The 19,766-nt window shown below is 46.1% G+C and overlaps 2 protein-coding genes across 10 annotated transcripts; one reads left to right on the plus strand and one right to left on the minus strand.

The window, feature by feature from the left end:
• Window positions 1–775: 775 nt before the first annotated feature.
• On the minus strand, window positions 776–19,175 carry CalpA (calpain A). 9 transcript variants are annotated; one of them, XM_019845305.2, is made up of 17 exons: window positions 16,196–16,532; window positions 12,629–13,058; window positions 10,653–10,802; window positions 6,765–6,941; window positions 6,443–6,630; window positions 5,881–6,184; window positions 5,327–5,508; window positions 5,000–5,250; window positions 4,763–4,920; window positions 4,452–4,669; window positions 4,117–4,159; window positions 3,447–3,491; window positions 2,957–3,086; window positions 2,084–2,218; window positions 1,284–1,411; window positions 959–1,154; window positions 776–864 (listed from the first exon to the last, which is right to left on the minus strand). In XM_019845305.2, the coding sequence occupies exons 2-17, from the start codon at window positions 12,698–12,700 to the stop codon at window positions 779–781; spliced, it is 2,463 nt and encodes an 820-aa protein (XP_019700864.1). In that variant the 5' UTR covers window positions 12,701–13,058; window positions 16,196–16,532; the 3' UTR covers window positions 776–778. The 9 variants fall into 9 exon arrangements, with proteins under 9 accessions (XP_019700864.1, XP_025157743.1, XP_025157744.1 ...); XM_025301958.1 differs by having other exon boundaries at window positions 12,629–13,176; XM_025301959.1 differs by lacking the exons at window positions 10,653–10,802; window positions 12,629–13,058; window positions 16,196–16,532 and adding exons at window positions 18,504–18,630; window positions 18,937–19,175.
• LOC112589310 (uncharacterized) lies at window positions 8,074–9,381 on the plus strand. The gene is made up of 3 exons (XM_025301961.1): window positions 8,074–8,252; window positions 8,510–8,590; window positions 8,841–9,381. The coding sequence occupies exons 1-3, from the start codon at window positions 8,207–8,209 to the stop codon at window positions 9,017–9,019; spliced, it is 306 nt and encodes a 101-aa protein (XP_025157746.1). The 5' UTR covers window positions 8,074–8,206; the 3' UTR covers window positions 9,020–9,381.
• Window positions 19,176–19,766: the final 591 nt, after the last annotated feature.

Below are 19,766 nucleotides of genomic sequence, written 5' to 3' on the forward strand. Positions count from 1 at the left end.
CATTTTTTTTTCATTGTATTGGGAATAACAATACTGATTTCATAGATTAAAAAAAGATGAACAGAATTGATATTTTAAGTTGCGTAAATTTATGAAGATCAGCTTGCGTATTTGTTTTATATATGCGAACTAGTAAGATGTATCTCTTAATAACAATACCAATGAAATATGAAGATTTACCACCAAAAGTTTTATGGAGTTTGCATGAAGCAACGTCCGTTTGACCACAGATCACACTGATAGTATTAAAAATAGTTCAATTCTTCTGCAAATAATATTCGATATTACTCAAAACTTACCTGAGTTCAAATGCATTTGAATATTTCTATTAATCTATGTCGCGTATTCGAGTACATTAATGCTGTTCGGTATAACCGCGTTTACAAAGAAATCTCATAATACCGAAGGTACAAACGTTGCACCCAGCATTGATGCAGCCGATAATTGCATAATTAAGAAACAATCTGAAAATTTTATTATACATTAATTACATTACAAATACATTAGTTTTTTTTTTTTGTTAAATATATATTGCAAAGATCTTCCTCAAGGTGGACGTTTTCTTATACTATAATATCGCTTTGGAGAAGTGAGAATTAACAGATGTGCACACACGCACGCAGCTTCTCAAATTACATTCTTAAAAATACTCTCTTTTCTATAAAAAAGTAGATGTTGTTCACAATTTCAAGCGTTTGTTGTCACATTATAAGAAGAACCGAATAAGTTCGAGGTAAAGTCAGATAACAGCGAATCGTATATATTTGTACGTATGTTATTACGAGTAAAGCGTCTTCTCTATCCATTCTTCCATCGTGAACGTAGCCGTGTTGGTTTGATCTGGATCTCTTTCTCTGAAAATGTCTGCAATAGCAGTGAAGTGTTATTGTTAATTACCTCGTGCTTGTATGACCGTTAATATTAATAAGCGCATTAATTAAGCATACGCTTTACTTACCGATCATCGTTTTAAGTCTGACCGCGCACATTATGTAATCATCGAATGTAATTTTGCCGTCTTTGGTGCCATAACGGTGGACCAAAATGTTGAGAATATGATTATTCAAACGATATCCGGCGCTATTTAACGCTTGTCTCAATTCGAACGCGCTCAGATAGCCCGATTCGTCTTTGTCGTATAGCTTGAAAACAGCCTAAAAATAATTGTATCGTAATTGTTATATCGCTTGACGCTGATACAACGCTGCATTTCGCATATGTATATTTGCAAATTCGCATACTCGTATTTATGCAAATTATCGAATAGAATATCTCACGCTTACCCGCCATTTCCTGATGTCATTCCATAACGTCTTGAATTCTTCAAAACCGAGTTTCCCAGAATGATCTACATCCAACATTGCGACCATGCTGCGACATATGTCTTTGCTAAATCCTCTGTCTTGAGTATCTGCAATTCAAAAAATAAGAACTCGTTCAGTACAACAAAAATTTGCCTACTGTGATCTTCACAACTCAGAGGAAGAAAAAGATTTGTAACATCAAAAAAATTCAAATACATTTATATTCAGGTACACAACAATACGTGTAAAACGTAGGTGGAAATTGCACATGGGAATGTTGTCGTGAGACGTTCTAAATTGTGCGGAAGACAAACATGGATGTTAAAGATATATATATAACAACGCTATAGTTGCGAGATTGGGGACACTTAGTTTCTTTGACCATAGATTAGAGATAGCAATCTGATAAGATTATGTTACAGCTATATCAGAGTCAAAAAAATTCATCAAGCATCTCGTTAACGCCTCATCATTCCGTTAATTAAGGAAGCATGCAGTTTAAAATTGTACTCCACTAATATTTGCCGTAGCTGTTCTCTTATTACGTTTCTTTCCACTCTGCTCTGCCTCGCACCGTACTAGATTAGAATGTCAACTCGTTAACTCGCCATCTTGACACTGACACTATCAGTTCATTGTAGGAGTGCTGGCGAGAGCGTGTTATCGTAACAAGGATAACCAAATGATCTTGGCGATATATTTTGCGGTAATCGTTATTGACGCAACGCGACTGAGACAAGAACGATCCCGCGGTAGGAAATAGCATATTGTTGCCTTACCTACGGGCTTATTGTACTGTTCATTATTACAAACAACGCCGCACAGCAGTGAGATGAGAGTGTCGACAAACGAACCATTTCCTTCAACAGTTTCGGGTACATGTGCCTCGCTACGATGCGCCAACTGCGGTAACTCTACCCGTAACACACAGCTACATGTTAGCATAGATGTTCTACATACGTACACTTGGGCCATACAAGTCGTACGTACAACGTATAATTCGAGAACTCATTACTTTGGAGCGTGAACATCATTCGTATCGCTTACACGATTCTCTCTCATTTATTGCACTCAACGGCTTCTTATATCAGTTAAAAATTCTTACTGCGGAAGTTTATATCACTCCCTTGTCAGATCGACCGGAATCAAAAATTCTAACTTAAGAAGTGATATTAACGTTAGTCTCTGCGCTTATTATTTGAGGGACCCAAATGTATTTATGTACTGTACAATATGAATTACAAGGTAAGAGACATAAGCATGCGAAATTATTGACATAATAATTAAAATGCCATCGCGTGCCGAGAGAATGAAGGAATCTTGAATGGTACTAAGAGAGAATCCATAAGAAATTAGCTATTAGAGTAAAAATTAATTGTGCAGGTGGTAATGATAATCGAACGATATTCAGAATATCAGGATCAATGATTAAGCGTGATTAAATGTACGATGTCTACGTGGTTACATAAAACATCAATTAAGCGAAGAGATAAGGTACGAGAAGCTACATAGCAAGAAGCAAAGCTCTGTGTTTGGATAAAATGTAATCATGTGTTTCAAAGTATACGGTATCTTATTTGCAACTAAATATATATGTGTACTATTTTTCATATCATATGTATATACTTTTTATTTGTATATACGATATTTACCTTTTCTCATGGCGAAATCTAAGATATCTTTGAGTTCCATCCAGTCAACTTCCAAGTCGTCACCAGCGAGTTTCTTAAAGAATTCTCGGACTTTTTCGGTATTGCGGTCTTGTTCGGGTTCATCGCGAACCTGGAAACAGAAAAAAGAGAAGACTGTTGATGACAAAAATGACAAACAATTACAGTCTAAGATAATCTCAGGGAAGAAACGCAAAATTTCAGTTCTTAAAATGTGATTGCAATTGTATTCTAAAACTCTGCATTTCCTATTTCATCCTTCATCTACAAACGATCATAATTTCAGTAAGATATATAAGATTCTTGTGTTGTTAGTATACAGAATGAGTAACTGTAGTAACAGAAGTACTTTTATAGCTGAATAAATATCTTAGTTTTTAATTCTGCTCCTACAGAGTGACTCACTCGGTGCTGTAAAGTCATTGCAATCGAAGTGATTGTGCTGGTGTAAGTAGGCGTGCGACATACTTACGTTATTTCTGTCCTCTTCCTCTTTACCACCCACATGGTTAATCACCTAAAAGCCAAGCGGGGTAAACATGCGTATCGTTATACATTAAAGAGAGATTACCATCGTGGATGGGGATGATGTTCCGAATGTGAAGTAACGTTGGATAGCATGTCGAATAAATGAAATGATGTTGAGCCCCATAAGTGTTGCTGCGAGCTTGACATATCGAGCTAGGCCGAGAGCTCAATTGCATAGTGCTGGTTAATTCGATGATTTACATGAATTAGCAAGAACCGATTAAATGCATTGTCAATCCACAATTACACATTCATTACACATTCATTACACACGATACATGACCTGTACTTATCAAGCGTTAATGCTGCGCTATATAGCAATTGTTTCTCATGAATTATGCAAAGTGAAATGATATTTATCGCGTTCGATGCAATACAATTAATCCTAAACAGTACATCAGAATTTTCATGTATTATTCAACATCTTCATGGTTCAACGGTGTTTATGAATTTTACCTAATGTATCGTTTTAGTTTCATCGTCAAATTATGTGATAATAAAATAAGAGATATCACACATACATAAAATATAACAGTCAGTACTGTTTAAGATTAATGTCTTAAGATTAATGGTGTGCGAGTGTTAGCTCTCATTAAAATATTCATAGTGTTTACCCTATCGTCGACTTCGCCGATACCGACTTCCTCGTCGTTTTCTCTGTAAACGAAACGAGATAGTTGCAATAAAAACTTTTCGATTAGCGTAACAAAGGTCACCGTACGAGATATCTCAAACTTAATGGCATGTCGTGCTTTTATCTACAAATTTGTTTAATATTTCAAGCGGTTTTCTCGTGGATGAAAACATTGAGGAATCATAAGTATTCACGTAACAGAAAACAAAAGACCTTTCGAATAGTTGAGAAAGAAGTCACTGTTGATAACTGAAAATTTATAACTTCTCTTCACGCGTTCGTCTGAGACATCTTGCATATCGCGACACAACTTACTCCATATTATTCTTGTTTTCGGAAAAGATTCTCAGCAGAAATTCACCCTCTTCGTTCGGATCGAATGTACTTGGAACTATGCAATACACGCCCGGCGGTAATTTGAAGCGACACGTGACCTCTCGTAAATTTATAAACGCCGGTGAACGAGCGACAGACGCGTTGTACTTGAAGAAGTTAATGTCCAACGGTTTCGGCAATCTCTCCGGGTACTCCAACTGTCGATGAAAAATTCAGTTGATAACTCATCGTACACAGAAGACTTCAGATTCCGTGGATTTATCTTTCATCATCAATGAAATTTTGCATACGTGGTAAATAGCGAATCCTATAGTGAGGCAATCGGCACCCATTCTCTTTTGCGCCCGCCTGTTCTTCTGCATCAGAGCGCTGATCACGGTACACTTATCGTCATCGTCGTCGGGATATTCCAACGTGATGCGATATTGCGGGTTGTGCCAGAAAGTCTCTGCGCGAAAGAGATACATTTCGTTCGTCCGAATGAATCGAAATTAAGATAAACAAACTTCACGAAGTCGAAGTCTCACCCAAGTAGTTTCTGCAACCACCCGCCGTTACTCCGCGCACCCACTCTCCCTCGAACACGCTCATCTCCCAACGCTTCTTACCGGCATCGAGATCGTGACCTGTCAACGAGTCCGGATTCAAGTTGCAAATCTCGAGTTGGGTGAAGTAACGCGTAAAATCATGGAACGACATCCAGAACTCGCCGTCCACGTCGAAGGTTAAGCCGAGCTCCTCTTTCTCGTGATCGGGAATGAATCTCCATTCCGGGGACCTTGATGGGCATTGATATACAACGAAAGCGTGAGATTCGCTCGTGACACATAGTCGACGTGTGAAATTAGACTCACTGATCGCTCCAAGGCCCGTTCCACTCCGCTTCGTTTCCCCAAGGATTCCGAAGTCTCAGCAGAGGTATGGTGCCGCGCTGATTCGGCGTCTCGATTTCCACGTGTTTCACGCGAGTAATGCTATAAGCGTGACCCCGTATCAGTCCCTGAGGTGTCTCTGCTTCTAGTATGTTCGGGTCGGGCTAAAAGAGACGCGTCTGCATGTTGATAACGTTTCCTTCGTGTTGACGCTGTCAACATGACGTTTGTTTTCTCGCATGATACTTTCATTGGCAAGTTTTAGCGATTAAATTATTAATTTTCTGAACGGTGCATTCACGCGTAAAACGCGTCGAACGCGTCCTCTGATACACTCTTGAGAAGCTCTGATATTGCGAGTGTAGAAAGTATAGAGTCTTGTCTTTCGAATTATATCCCGTCTATAACAGAAACTGAAAACGTCACAGCAACGCTGTGATATCGAACAAAAATTATCGCTCAACCGGTTGAAGTACCAAACGGAAGCAATGATCGATTCAAGAGGCCTCGTCCAGGACGAGCGGTTTCTAGTTCACCTCAATCGAGCAACCCAATAACGAGTTTCTCTCAAAAGCCTTCAGCAGTATGTTGAATAAGTTGGGCGGCGTTTGGTCCATCTGATACATCTCCGTTACTCCGCCAGTAAAGTCCTCCATGGCCTCGCAGGTCGTGCCGCCTTTCAACGCCTCGTAGGAGCCGTGTAACTTCGCATAAGCTTTCTCGAGCAGGGCGCTCCAGAATTCGTTGTTCTCGGCTGAGTGCAGATATACCAGTTCGCCGCGGCAGGTAGGCAATCGATCATCGATCACCACGTCGACCCATCTGCCGTATTGCCAGAACCTGATGCGCATACATATCTCATGCAGATTAGTCGTTTCCAAGCTCACGATGACTCGTGATTAAAACGGCCAGTTTCCATAATAATAAATTCGATTCGACGAAAGCACGCGGGAAATATTTATTCGCGACATTTCACTGCACGGGCAGGATGACTCGCCTCGCATAAGCGAGAAATTGCGAAAGCAGACAGAGTTTACGTAATCATTCTGGTATAGAGGAGGCGCGAATCGACATTTACGAATCGAATTCCCGTCGAACCTGAAGTGGAAGATCCCCGCGTAGTTCTCCTCGAAACTTTGGTCCTCCGGCACCACTTGGAAGAACAGATTCGGATGCATGGTGAGATTCGCCACAGCGGCTAACAGCCAGCAGTCTCCCAACTCCCCCTGCTGCACGTCGAATCGCGAGAAGCCCTCCACGAAAAGCTGCGGGTCGTCCGCGATTTCCTGCAAAAGCACGAGCACGTTGCAAGTCGAAAGTCCTTCCTGGCTCTCTCGCGCGAGAGACAACGTTTTCAGATTTCTCGACTACTCGAGCAGGATGATGACACAGCCTGACAAATCTTTGGAATATTTCTGACCATCGGCCGTCTCCATTCTATGTATCTGTCCGGTCTGCGGGAGAAGTACAGCGACGAGTCGATGGCCGGGAATTCAGGATCCTCGAAGAGCCGCCCTGTCTCTAGGCACTCCCGTCTCAGTCTGTTGAAGTCCTGGACCTCACCGCGCGGTCTGAAGCCGGAGCCCTTCTCGCCCAGCTGCGAACATCAGTTTACATGAAGTCACGGCGCGGTCTGGGTGATCCGAGTCGGAGAGGACCAACGATTAAGAGATCTAGAGGGTGGCCTACGTTGTAGCAGGACTTCCCGATGTAACTTTTCGTCGTTCGTATGGCTTTGTCCGCGTACAATTGTTTATTTCGCAGCGAACGCGTTCGCTCCTCCGCCGGAAGCTGCTCGTCGCTCGACTGAGTCGGCGCGTTCTTTCCCGGATTTTTCCCGACAATTTCGAGCTTCGCGGGATAGATGTTGTTGTTGGTGCCGGTTCTACCGTCGCCCGCGAGCTTCACGGGCTCGCAACCGGATCCAATTTTCAGCACCGCGACGCCTTCTTGCATGTAATTGGAGTAGCGATAATTGGCGTACTTGCTACGACGTTGTATATCCATCTCGGTGTGTTATCAACGAAAGGGCGAAAGCCGAGGCCGCTCGTGTTCATAGATGAAGGAAGGGAAAGAAAACAACGGCGGAGTCGTTAGATATTCACGAGAGGTCTTCTTGAGAAAGAGGCCGAGAGGACGTACGATCGATCTGAAGCGACAAGTGAGACTATTCTCACTCGTTGTTTAGGGAAGCTATGTGCTGGCAATGGGGCTCGCTTGATATCGCGTTATCGCCTCTCTGATATGATAGTGCACAACCGGATGACAACGAACCGCAATTTAGATTACAATGCGCTGTTTGATAAGCATATATGCGAACATCCTATAATACCTCACACAGGATATCCCGAAAGTGCCGCGCGACACCTTAACTAGCTCGGTTAGCGTCGAGGAGAATTCATACGGAATCATATCGCGATGGCCGCATGAATTCTGGAGCGCGATGAGCGGACGCGAATTCATCTACAGCGCGAGATGTTATCGCGTGCTTGCCGCACATCCAAGGCCAGCGAGTATCCCGCCGTGTGTCAGCCTGCTGTTGATTTTCATGGTTGACGAACGTTGAATAATTAAATAAATAACGTAACAGTGCTCTCCTTCAAAGTGCTCGTCTCTCCGTGGGCTGTAGGTCGCGTGGCCTTTCGAACAACAGCAACCATACCTCTACGTAGGTAGAGAGAAAGAGAGAGAGAGAGAGAGAGAGAGAGAGAGAGAGAGAGAGAGAGAGAGAGAGAGAGAGAGAAAGAGAGAGAGGTGTGCGATGAAGAGATCAGTCTTCTGTTACAGTCTTAGACGTGGTGGCGGTCACATCGAAAGCCTAGCGTAGTTGCCTTTGGAATTTTGCAAGTCGGTTCGCGAAGGATGAGACTTTGTGCGCGATATCAGCGGCGACGGCATGAGATGAGAGGTGAATATTTTGAAAATTGCGGAAATCATCTCCGACATCTCTGACCCGGTAACGATTGCGAGCTTCATTGAACCTCTAGAAAGAGAGTCCAGACGAAAGAGTCGAAGAGTGACTACCTTAGACTTAAAGGAGAGACGCAGACGGGGGGAGGAGTTGATGTCAATTTCTAATATATGCCCGATGCCTCTTTTTTCGCGATACGTCGGAATCGAGGAGGCTCTTTGGATTATAATCGGGGGGATTCATTTCCGTTGCAGATCAGGCGGGATTCGAGGCGAAGATAACTGTAGCTCCGGCAAATATCCAGTTCGGGGACCAGGAGCAGGATCAGCTCAGAGGTACATTCACAGATCCGTCCATCGCGCTTCTCTCCTCCCGTCCGAGTTATTGCTGTCGAAACGACGGCGACACGCGATAAATCCAATTAAAGCGCCATTAAATCGAGTCCCGCAATTTAACGCGCATGGAAGCACGTGGACGAGACGCTCGCGTGTGTAATGACGCACAATACGCGTCCGTCATTCCATTAATGAATGCGTACTGTGCAAAAACACGTAGCATTGAATCGATCATGCATTTCTTGCACAGTGTCGTCATCGTATATTGCAACCTTCGTCATCTTCAACACCTGGCACGTTTCAAGCGATCGTATCGCAGCAGCCGGCCTGAAACGTAAAGCGAAATTCGAGCCGCAGTGTTCGCCTTGCGAATCGAAGGATACGCGAAAGATCTCGCGCCATTCACCGCGCGACGGCACGCACGCCTGACCAATGAATTTGTCTTGACCGATGAAATTAAACGATCTCGACATATCGTGCGGGAGCACATCAAGAAGTCAGCCGAATCCAGCAGGCCCGCCAACGGAAAAGAGACTCGATCTGGTCGGGACCAAATCCGCCGGAATCGTGCAACGGATGTGGTCCGTCACGTGAATTTGTTTCGAATGACAGGAACTACTCCTCCGTCCCTCGCCCAACTTGCGAATTTAATCGTGTAACGGATCGATTTCGAGAAATCCCCCCCATCTGCGTATCGGTTGTCGAGATATCCTGAATTTCGTCCGCGAAAACGCGCGTTTAACCCCTAAAGGGTTACTACGGGTCCAATTCCACCCTGTGTGAATTTTTTATTTTGTCAAAAGACCACACTGACAGTACTAATTTTATTCACCCTGTCAGTAGTGATACATACCATCATGATAAGACAGATCGATTCTCGCATATACTTCGCTATATACAATGAGAAGAGTTAACTTGGGGTGATATTTGAATATTTGAATTTGAATATTTGATTAGCTTTTAAGGGTGAAACTGGCATGCGGTTTCGCTCGTTGAAGAGGGAGTGTATAGATGCGCGTCTCCAGCACGTCGATCGAGCGTAATATCGTAGACGCGTCTTCGCATTCTCTTGATTCAGCGGCGATGAAAACGAAACGGCAACAGAACGCCGGTCGCCGCAACACGTTCGCCCCGAGAGAGTGCGAAGCGATTCGGTAACATTACATCGATGTTAATTTCTCGTTATGTACAGTGTGTGTTGTATTTGCATTTGCCGAATTGTAACATCGATGTCAAACGTTATCTTGTCGCTTTGTGTTTGTCGGTAAACGCTAAACTTGAACTCTCGATTCGGTCAACTGAATGATTCATCGGACTCACACACTGACAACTCTTATCAGCCGGGCCAACGGTAGATAAGATCGTATCAGGGTGGATAAAATTCGCGGTTAATAGCGCACTCCGCGCTCAAGTTTACTAATACCGAGGAGTTCCGCGCACTCCACTTCCGATGGAGCGTGTGGCATGAATGAAACATCGAACATCTCGCGTCAGCGACGCCGATAGACCTACGAAAATAAATCCAGCTCGTCCTGAAAGTGGCGTCAGAATGGATGAGTAGATCGCGATCACGTAAGCAACGCGACTATGGGAGAAATTCAGATACGCCCGGTTGCATCTTCTCGTGTGATGTCAAGTACTCACACACACACACACACACATACACAGGTACGCGCATGCTTGGACGACACGCGAACCGGAACGCGATACGAGCGGTTAGTGAAACGCTACGCGTCCAATTGCGCGACGAGGTGCTCTTTCTGACTCATTCGCCGGCGATCTATACGTTTGTTTTTTATTGCTGAACTGGCTGCACTAACTTGCACTTATTCTCTTCTCCTCTCCCTTTCACTAACTCCTAGATGTATATTTATTTATTTTCATTTAAAACTAGTTCAGCGATAAAAAACAGACCTTTTGGCTGCGTTCGGAAACGTCACTCGGGTGTACTGCTGCGTTGGTGTGAGAGAGACATAAAAATGAGACAAAGAGAGAGAGAGAGTATCCAAGTGACGTTTCCGAACACAGCCAATTAATTGAGAATCAATGCGCTGCGGCGTACCACTTTGATATTGAAGAGCGACGGCAGGAACCGCTTGACCTCGACCACCGACTTCACGAACACATCGTCCGCGTGTTCGCCGTCGCCTCCGCCGAAGCCGTAGCCATAACCTCCACCGTAGTAACTCATCGTGGCCGTTCCGTCGCTCGACTACGCCCACCGCAGGATATCGGGATTTCGAAGGAAGTCACGCAGCGAATCGAGTCGATATAAATCGAGCCCGAGGACAGCCGGGACACACGAAACAACACCGCTCTCTCGTCGACGCTCAAGTCGGCGCCGATCGGCACGAATCACGATACGCGCGAGAAGACCGACCCGAGACCCGCCGTTGCTCTCGTGCGGATATAAAACCGTTAGCCTGGACAGATTCACGGCGCCGGCCACGGCCGTTGCGGCCTCCCCTCACTCATGGCATTTCTTCGCTGTGTTTCGTCACACACCGCGTACAAGCGACGCGACGCGACGCGATGCGGCGCGGCTAAATGCGTATCGGAGAGGTGTGCACGCGATTCCCGTGAAACGCGCGGGTAAAGCGCGCTCTCATTGGTGCATCGAGTTCTCGCGACGTGCGCTTACAATCGATACGTATCGATGAGTTTCGCAACGCGCCCGCGCCCGACGCGCCGATAGAGAGAATCCGTGTTCCTCCGGTAATTATCAGGAGTTTCATTAGGTATAAATAATCAGCGGTGATCGTGAATCTTGTCCTCAGTAACTACGTTTATACGGCAAAGTTAATCCGGATTAGTAACAAGCGTAGTTAGTGAATTCTTTGATATTCGATTGCTATATTCTTTTAGATCTAAAAATATATTCTAATCGGATTCGAGACTGCACTAACTACGTAGTAGTTACTAAGTCGAAGTTAGAAGCCGTGTAAACGTAGTCTATTATAAATATTGCTAACGTGCTTTTTGAAGGAAACGCAATCTTCATTTTTTATGTCGGAGTTCATGTCGGAGGAAGAGATTCGGAGGAATCGATCGCCTAGAGCTTATCGAGGTTAACGTACAGGGATCTGTTCCTTCGGTAATTATCAGGAGATTCATTTCACAGACATAAGTTAATTAACAATCGTGAATCTTGTCCTCTAACGTGAACTTGCGAACAGTTAAATATCGCAAACTTTCTGAGGAAAACACAATCTTCATTTTTTACGAGTTCATGCTGGAGAAAGAGGTTCGCGATTGACCGCCTTATCGAGGTTTAAGCGTACAAGCGTCGTGGTCGCAGTTTAGCGGATAAAACTAGAGAAAGATAGAATGTTGATGGGATAAAAGACACGCTCGAGTAGATATAAGCACGTATATAAGCAGAACGAGGAAGGAAAATGCGATTATAGAGTTGTGGGAGGAATTGATCGTGTGGGAGTCGTGTGTATAGCTCATCATGATGCGTAATGCGACAAGAGGAAAAGTCGATCGAGTTTTGCGTTAATTTTTCAACGGTGATTTCCCCGAACTTTATATAATCCAGTGCATCGTTGGAGCACACGGGGATTTCCGTCTCGGGAAAGTTTCCTCGTGAGCTGTAAAGTTTCAGCTAGGTGTTCTCCGCGTCTGCGTTTTCTAAACTTCGCGTCGCGATCGTATCTCTCCTCCTCGTCGCTCCGCAGCGCGGTCCGATGTGTGTCCATCTCGCTCGCTAAAGTGGCGGATATCGTAAAACGCTGCGGTTGAACAAACATCTCGTGCGTCATGCCGCGCGCGTGCAGTTCGTGTGCACGCGGCTTAACCTCGTCGCGCCATCTGTGCGACGTCCGGGTCAACGTGTGACCTTAGTCGAACGCGTACAATACGCGCGCGAATTCCAAGCGCGAAGGACTTGTCCTTGCGTTCGCTAATTAACGAGATCACGCGACTCGGTGTTCGCCTTAATTGCACGTTTGAAGCTCGTAAAACCCGTAACAGGATAATCCGCTGAACTGGACAACCCGGAACAAGCCCGAAGCCGGATCCCGAAGTCATACTCACTTCTACATTCCTCGTCTCCTGCCGCACGAACTCTGGCTCGCATATCTCCCTGCTCCATCCGTATGTATTCATCCTGATTTGTCCTGATATATTCTTATCGCGGGTGATCCACGATGTCCAACTGTCGGAAACTGTCGGACGATCAGTTGAACCGAGAGAATTGCACTGAACGCGTATCACCTCGACGACGCCGAAAGCTGGCCGATCGTTCTATCTGGCTGCCGATTAACCTCACTTTTATCGGTGCCGCTTGCACCGCTGCCGATGTCGCGCGACGTCGTTATCAAAGTCACGAGGTTATGGCTGCGACAAGGTCCTTGCGACCGATACGCGCGAAGGATATCTTTCGAAACTACCGAGCGCGATCTTGGACGGGTCCGCTCGTATGTGTCCCCAATTACGATCTAGTTCTCTTTCGGTCCGATTCTTCCTGATATATTATACCGGAATCGGTATGAATATTCATTTGTGGCTATTCACTTGTAATTATGTCACGTGTTTATACCTTGGAAACTCAAAGCTGCGCGAGTAGTAGTAAGTCGCGGATCCTTAACGGTAAATCTCGTTGAGAAGTTCGTAAAGTATAAAGTCGAAGGAACTCCCGCCCGTCGGAATCAGAATTGCAAATTCCACGGGGAACTTGCCGAAGAAACGACACTGAGTAATATTAACGACGATAAAGACGTCGTCGTTATTGCCGTTCTATTCGAGTCGATTCGGCGAGGCTTAGACCCGTGACGAAGCTATATCAACCGAACACGCATGCACAGCACATGCTCGAAGTGCATTAACGCTGCATTTCGGGGCGTCTGCCAAGAGCAATAATTTCAACCGCAGAAAGTCAGACAGTCACAGTGTTATTATCTCGACATGGGATCGTCGCGAGTCACAGCCTAAAACAACGTCCTAGGTGCGTCCCGGGTGAATCCCTGTCGGGTAACCTGACAATTCGCCGCTCGCCACTGCTCATCACTCCCGACGCGAGTGTTTTTAATTGCGAACACAATAGCGAGAGAATCCACGCGAGAACATCGCGGAGAAGTCGCGCGTTATCGCACCTGCGACGCGCTCGAAACAGCGCCCAGTCGCGCCTCCCGCCGCGGTTTTATCGTCGCGCGTCTTTTATGACCAGTCGAGGAAATTGGATCCATCGCGTTTCACGGAATCATTTCCCGCTACGTCACGCTCGACTTAATTAGCGTCGATTTAACACGTTCATTGTCGTTCACGCGATATCGCGTGTTGCGGCCCCTCACCAAACGGCCGTTTACGCGATTGTTTTTTATTATGAGTGACAAACCAGGACCCTCGAAAAGACTCAGTTCAATGCCAATTCAATCGTGCAAAAAAACGACTAAAAATAAATAAAAGAAAAAATAACTTTGGCCACCGCACGAAATTCAAATTTTCAGTCTGACAATGAACGTGTTAAAAGTCGAACGCTGTCGTCGCGTCATGACACGTATTCGACACGTCGTCGCGCGATTATTGTTCCTCCCGTGAATTGTCACGTTTCACTGGCGCCGGCAGAATTTGCATACGCCGCTGCGGTACGCACCTGCGTGATCGTTTCGTTTCGTAAGCTTTCCTTAGCCTCGGAAACGGTATCACGCGCTCGGGAACACGAACGTGTTCCCGAGCGCGTTCGCGTTGCGCTGGCACGTGGCTGTCGCGCAGTCGCACTGGCTAAATAAATGTATCGCATCGTGCGCGAATGCTCGCGTGAACGGAAATCGCGGGGTGATACAATGGGGACGATATCGCCGGGAAACTAGTTTATAATTCGTATAAATAAATTTGATCGAACGGAGCGGGCATAAATCACACCGGATGATTGCACGGCAGCGTAATAAAATGGGAGTCGGACTCGACTCGATGACAAGCAACGATATCGCCGTTATCGCGACTGAGATCATTCGTCTGAGAATATTCGACCCGGCTGAAGTAACAGAGCGCACTTGACTGAATATAAATCACGTACGAGGATTTCGGTGTTTCTACAACCGGTTTTCGTCCGCTTGTCCAACAGCAAAACGCATAAATCGCGAAATGTTTTTCCGTGCGTGTGCACGGACGGCCGATTATGCTGACAGCGTTTGCCCCGCCGGAACATTGGCGAAGAATTATAAACAACGACGATGATTCCTTGACTGTCGAATAATTCGCTTCCGGCTTAAATGTGCAAGCATATTGAATGGTTTTTATTTGCTCGAGATATATCGGGAGAAGTTACTTAGATAAAATTTGCGCTCGGAAATGCATCGCTTGTTTCCGCGAGTTTATTAAAATATATTAGGTAATCTAATTAAGGCTTTTTTGAGGTCAAGAGACATGGAAGTTCCCATGAGAGATTACTCCTCGTGGTAATTAAAAAATCCCAATTATTTATACCAATTCCACGCGACAAGTTGCACCCTTTCGTTCGCATTCAAGTGTCAAGTGATGTCGTGTCGCGCGATTATCGATTTGAGGGCGCACCCTCGTGCGGAAAATACGTCACACGGCGAAATGTGTCACGGTCAGCGTGTCATATTGAAGATCAACTTCATCTCTCACCCGATACAAAGTACAATCTACCCGGCAATTTAGCAATTACTGCGATGTCATTAGCTGGCTGGGAGCGCTTTGCAGCGGGGAGAGACTCTATAGAACGCGATAGAACGATCAGCTGTTGCAATGGCTACGACTCTGCCTGAGCTCTGGCAAGGTCGTCGTTTCCAACAAAACGACTTCAGTCAGATGTTTCATGTCGTAATCAATGAACCAGCCTCCTTGATGGCGGCCAAAGAAATATCGTCGCTTGAAACCACGCACTTTTGCAACTGCCGAAACTTTCAGCTCAATGGCTGACTTGTCGTTTATCAGCCAATCAATTTTCTACGTGCAGTTACGTTGTTATTCCGCGACTCTTTTGCAACTAGAAATTTCCTGATAACTCCTGCTTATCTCGTACCAAGACGTACCGTACGTGATATTATATAACCAGCAATAATAACTGGTAATAACGAACTTCAACTAGCAAATCATCCGTAACGACTTGTAGTTACGTAAAATGTACTGAGTCGATCGAAAAGCTCGATATTTTTTGCCTTCTTCGGCAAACCGTTTTACGCTACGAGTTGGCGGAGGATCGTAAGCGATGGCGACTCTTGGACGAACAATTGACCGAGATTCAACTACATTCAACTACAAAAGCGAACTGGCTGTTTCCGCTGCGATTCAGTACACGCGTTACATGTGATATACACTGAAAAAAAAATTGTATTAAAATTAAACAAATATTCGAATACGACTGTGAATACATTTACTGAAATTAAGCAATTATTTTCTAAAATTCAAGAAAAAAGTTCACATTCAGAGAACCTCTGTATTTTATTTTAGAAATTAGTCGCTTAATTTGAATAAATGTATTCACAGTCGTATTCGAACAAGTATTTGTTTAATTTTAATACTTCAATCTTTTCTCAGTGTGTACATGTGATATACAAAATACTGCATAAAATGTACGATACAATATTAGAATATGCAATTGCAACATCATATGCGATCGCGATTAACGGCAATTACCAGCGAGAATTGCCGTTTCGTCCACCGTCCGGGATTACCCAGCCTCGCCAGCGCCCACGCCAGCCTCTCTTATCGCGAGCGTCGCGTTTCGCGGATCGCGATAAGAGGCGTTTTCTCGCGAGAGCGGCGAGCGAGATTTTTCACGAGCCGGTCCAACCGTGACGCGAACGCGAACGAGCGAGGCGCGTGCTGCACTGATGGCCAACGTATCCGTTCGGGATTCGTTCCGTTATGGAACTGGCTTCTCTCCCCCGCCCGATATACGCCGGCGTCGCGATGCTGCCGCCGACACGGCGCCCATGCGACCATGAGACGACCACTACACGTGTGTAGTGTAATGTAACTGCCAAACATCTTGCCCTAAAAGGGAATGTCGCGAATCTCGCCGAGCGAAAAGGAAAGCTCGACCCGAGGAGGAGGAACCGGTTCTCCGGCATCGCGTCGCGATGAATGTTTCTCAGCGCGGACGAGAGGATGGTGGTGTTACACCACCCCTTCGCGGCCGCGGTACAACAATGGTTGGCAGTTGTTACAGTTACAGTGAAAACGAGTATCCTGTAGGTGCCGCACGTAATTTCGTCCGTGATTTTCTACCTTTAAATAATTTTTTAATTACATAATTTTTAATTAATCACACCAATCAACCTTGGTTTTCTCTCTCTCTCTCTCTCTCTCTCTCTCTCTCGCTTTTGCGCTTTGTTGCTTGCACATTTAAGAGAATTTTAATTTACATTTACGAGATTTTTTAAAACGCAGAGAGGGAAAGAGAGATGGGGCTCGATATTTTAGTTATATATAAAACTCGCGTTGAGAGAGACTTGACGTCCCGAGATCGGGTCGGTGCCATGTGTTTGCGAGCGACTAATTTCACGAAAGTTATTTCGGGGCTTGTGAAGAAGCGATGAATCATTGCGCCGCGAGGGAAAAGTTCCGAGCGTTCTTTTCCGCCGTATCGGATCGGCGTCGTTCCCCGCGCCTCGCGGACGTTTCGTAAACACGAATCGTCATCTGTGAAAAGCACGCGCGGCCTATCAAGTATGAGTCGAGTGTCACGTTTAATTAACTTGGCACGTGCAACTCGCTGCCAGTGGGAATCGCGAACGTGCAATCCTTGGCTGCGGAACAGAAGAAGCGCGGCGGAGATGAAACACCATTTCGCAACATTATTCGCCAACGGTTGACAATATTTAATGGCCACTGAACGTAACCGACGTATGAATGCCTACAAAATACGTAAACTCGATGCGTCAAACTCGGTATCGGTCGAAAAGAGCGCCGTTACAAATTCTTTCCGATTTATCACTAACACACACATACCTACACACGCGCGCGCATGTGTGAGTCTCCATTTTCCGATTCTCCATTATCCTTTCATCACGATCCCACTCGCGAAAGTCTCTTTAACGCAATTTATCTCATTTCTAATGACAGCCCCAAAGAGACGTGTTACTTTGATCGAAATCCCCCCTCCCGCCCAAGATCGAAGTTGAGAGATTTAAGAAGACTTAAGAAGTAACTCAAAGAGTATAATGGCAACACAGAAACAAACCGCCCGTAATTTCCGAGCGAGATTCTTCCACTAACCGGGCCATCAACGAAGACGGATCGTCGTCCCGACGGGAGTCCGTAAGACCGGGGAATCCCGTAAGTCGGCGGATCGTCGTGGTATCAAGGGGTTCGTGCGAAATCAAAGTCGTGTAAATATCGCGCGGGCAAGGAGCGAGCGCGAGGGAAGAGCCTTGGAGACGCGGCGGCGCGGCGGTCCTAAAAATATGTCGACGGCAGATATTAGAGCCGCCGCATGCTCTCGCACGCGAGGGGGTTTGTTTGACGTTTAAAAGTGAATTTGGCGGTGCGCCAAGGGCGAGAGCCCGAAAAAATGCTCCCTGCCGACGAGAACGCGCGCACGCGATTACGGGAGAGGCGCGGCGCGAAGTTCGGAGCTTTAGTCGCCGCGCGCCGCGTCGTCGACCGCGCGCGGCTCGCGCGGAATGTTCGTCGTCGCTCAGCGAGCCGGGAAACATGAAAGAGCGAAAACAGGCCGAAGGTGTTGCACCGAGCCGACGCACCGGGAGTCGCGCGTGGAAAATCCTTTCGGATTAGCCACGCTCAACGTTCGGCGGAACAAACCCCATTAGAGAGAGAGAGCGGATAAATTCCAGCTGCGTTCGAAGGATCTGCGCAAGAGAAAGAAATCCCTCGAGGATTCGTCCTTCGCGACTCACGTTGAGAGAGGAAGAGAGAGAATTCGTGAAAATCAAATCATGCGTTTTCACCGACGACGGCGATGCAATGCGCAATAACGAACCTTGAAAGTGGTATTAGCAGGATGGTACACATCGCCGGAGCCGGAGAGTCCTCCTCGTAGCAGTCGTGAGAGAAGATTATAGCGACCCACCGTCGACCACGCGCCTTTGGTCGATTGCACAGGATATCTAGGCAGAGAAAAATGTGTCGTTTTCCGCCACGGTGTATATGAAAAAGAAAAATTCACGCTTTTGCGATACTCTCCTTTTGTCTCCTCCTACGTTTAACGAGAGGTGGACATAAATTCCCGCAGACACTTCGCGCATACGTCCCTCCTCTCGCGGGGGGCCGAGAGGGGACCTTTCAAACGAAAATGAAAAAGATCGAAACACGCGTTTACGCGTTCCGCACGTGACTCCGCGCGCGTTTCGGCATTCACTTTCGCCAGCTACCGCGAGCGGACGTACACGTCGTGTCGGGATTAAGACGCTTACCCTTTCGCGAATTTATACGTTTTCGGCGGCTGGCCGCCCTCGACGATGGTTTTCACGTAGTAGTACGAGTAACTCAGCATCGTCAAGCGAAAGTCGAGGTGACACGCACACAGTCTCGAGGAGAAGAGCCGCGAGTCAAGTCGGCACGCACACAATGCGGGAAAAGCGCGCGCGAATTTTCATCCACGACCACCGCGCTCGAATTGTCGTCCGACAACTGCACCCTCTTCTCTCCCTCGCTGCGTGTCGGCCGCGTGTGTATGTGTGTGTGCGCTACGCTTGTCGGCACTCTGCCTTTGTGCTTATCTACGACCGCATATGCGTGTGCATAGGTGTATATATAGCCGGCCGTCGACGTTTGCTGGGAAAACTACGAAGCTTCCCAAGATGTCACATCGACGTCGTCGTCCGATGCCAAAGATGCGTAATTAAGCAGTCTACCGATTTTTCGCAATTTTGGCAATCTCGATGACTGCCAGGCCGAGAGAGAGAGAGAGAGAGAGAGAGAGAGAGAGAGAGTGAGAGAGAGTGAGAGAGAGAGAGAGAGAAAAAAGAATACGACAGACGATGGAATATTTTTTGATTCTTTTTCTACAATGACTGGTTCTTGTATCGATAAATGTAATTTTGCAAGTTCGGATCGCGGTTCGGGTCTAGAGTGGAGAATCTTTAGTTGATTTGATTTGCGAATCACAGAGGGAGGCGGCGTTCCAGAGTAAGAGAATATAACAATGCGTTCTTCCTTTATTACGTTCCACGTACAGATGTTTAGTGCTTGACTTTCTTATGAACTACGCGCGGGTGAAGACGTAGTCAAAGAAGAGTGAGAC

The sequence above is a fragment of the Harpegnathos saltator genome, unplaced genomic scaffold (assembly GCF_003227715.2).
Source record: "Harpegnathos saltator strain DR-91 unplaced genomic scaffold, Hsal_v8.6 scaffold460, whole genome shotgun sequence".
Lineage (NCBI taxonomy): Eukaryota > Metazoa > Arthropoda > Insecta > Hymenoptera > Formicidae > Harpegnathos > Harpegnathos saltator.

What these genes read in the sequence shown, in the direction of transcription:
- CalpA (XM_011155310.3), bottom strand. Translation starts at nt 7,351, where the DNA reads ATGGATATACAACGTCGTAGCAAGTACGCCAATTATCGCTACTCCAAT. An exon ending in TATTGGGTTGCTCGATTGAG is followed by an intron (nt 5,509 to 5,880) that starts GTGAACTAGAAA and finishes CGTCTCTTTTAG; the next exon opens with CCCGACCCGAACATACTAGA. An exon ending in AGGAAGAGGACAGAAATAAC is followed by an intron (nt 3,087 to 3,446) that starts GTAAGTATGTCG and finishes TTCTGTTTCCAG; the next exon opens with GTTCGCGATGAACCCGAACA.
- LOC112589310 (XM_025301961.1), top strand. Translation starts at nt 8,207, where the DNA reads ATGAGACTTTGTGCGCGATATCAGCGGCGACGGCATGAGATGAGAG. An exon ending in GCGACGGCATGAGATGAGAG is followed by an intron (nt 8,253 to 8,509) that starts GTGAATATTTTG and finishes TTTCCGTTGCAG; the next exon opens with ATCAGGCGGGATTCGAGGCG. An exon ending in GGAGCAGGATCAGCTCAGAG is followed by an intron (nt 8,591 to 8,840) that starts GTACATTCACAG and finishes TTTCTTGCACAG; the next exon opens with TGTCGTCATCGTATATTGCA.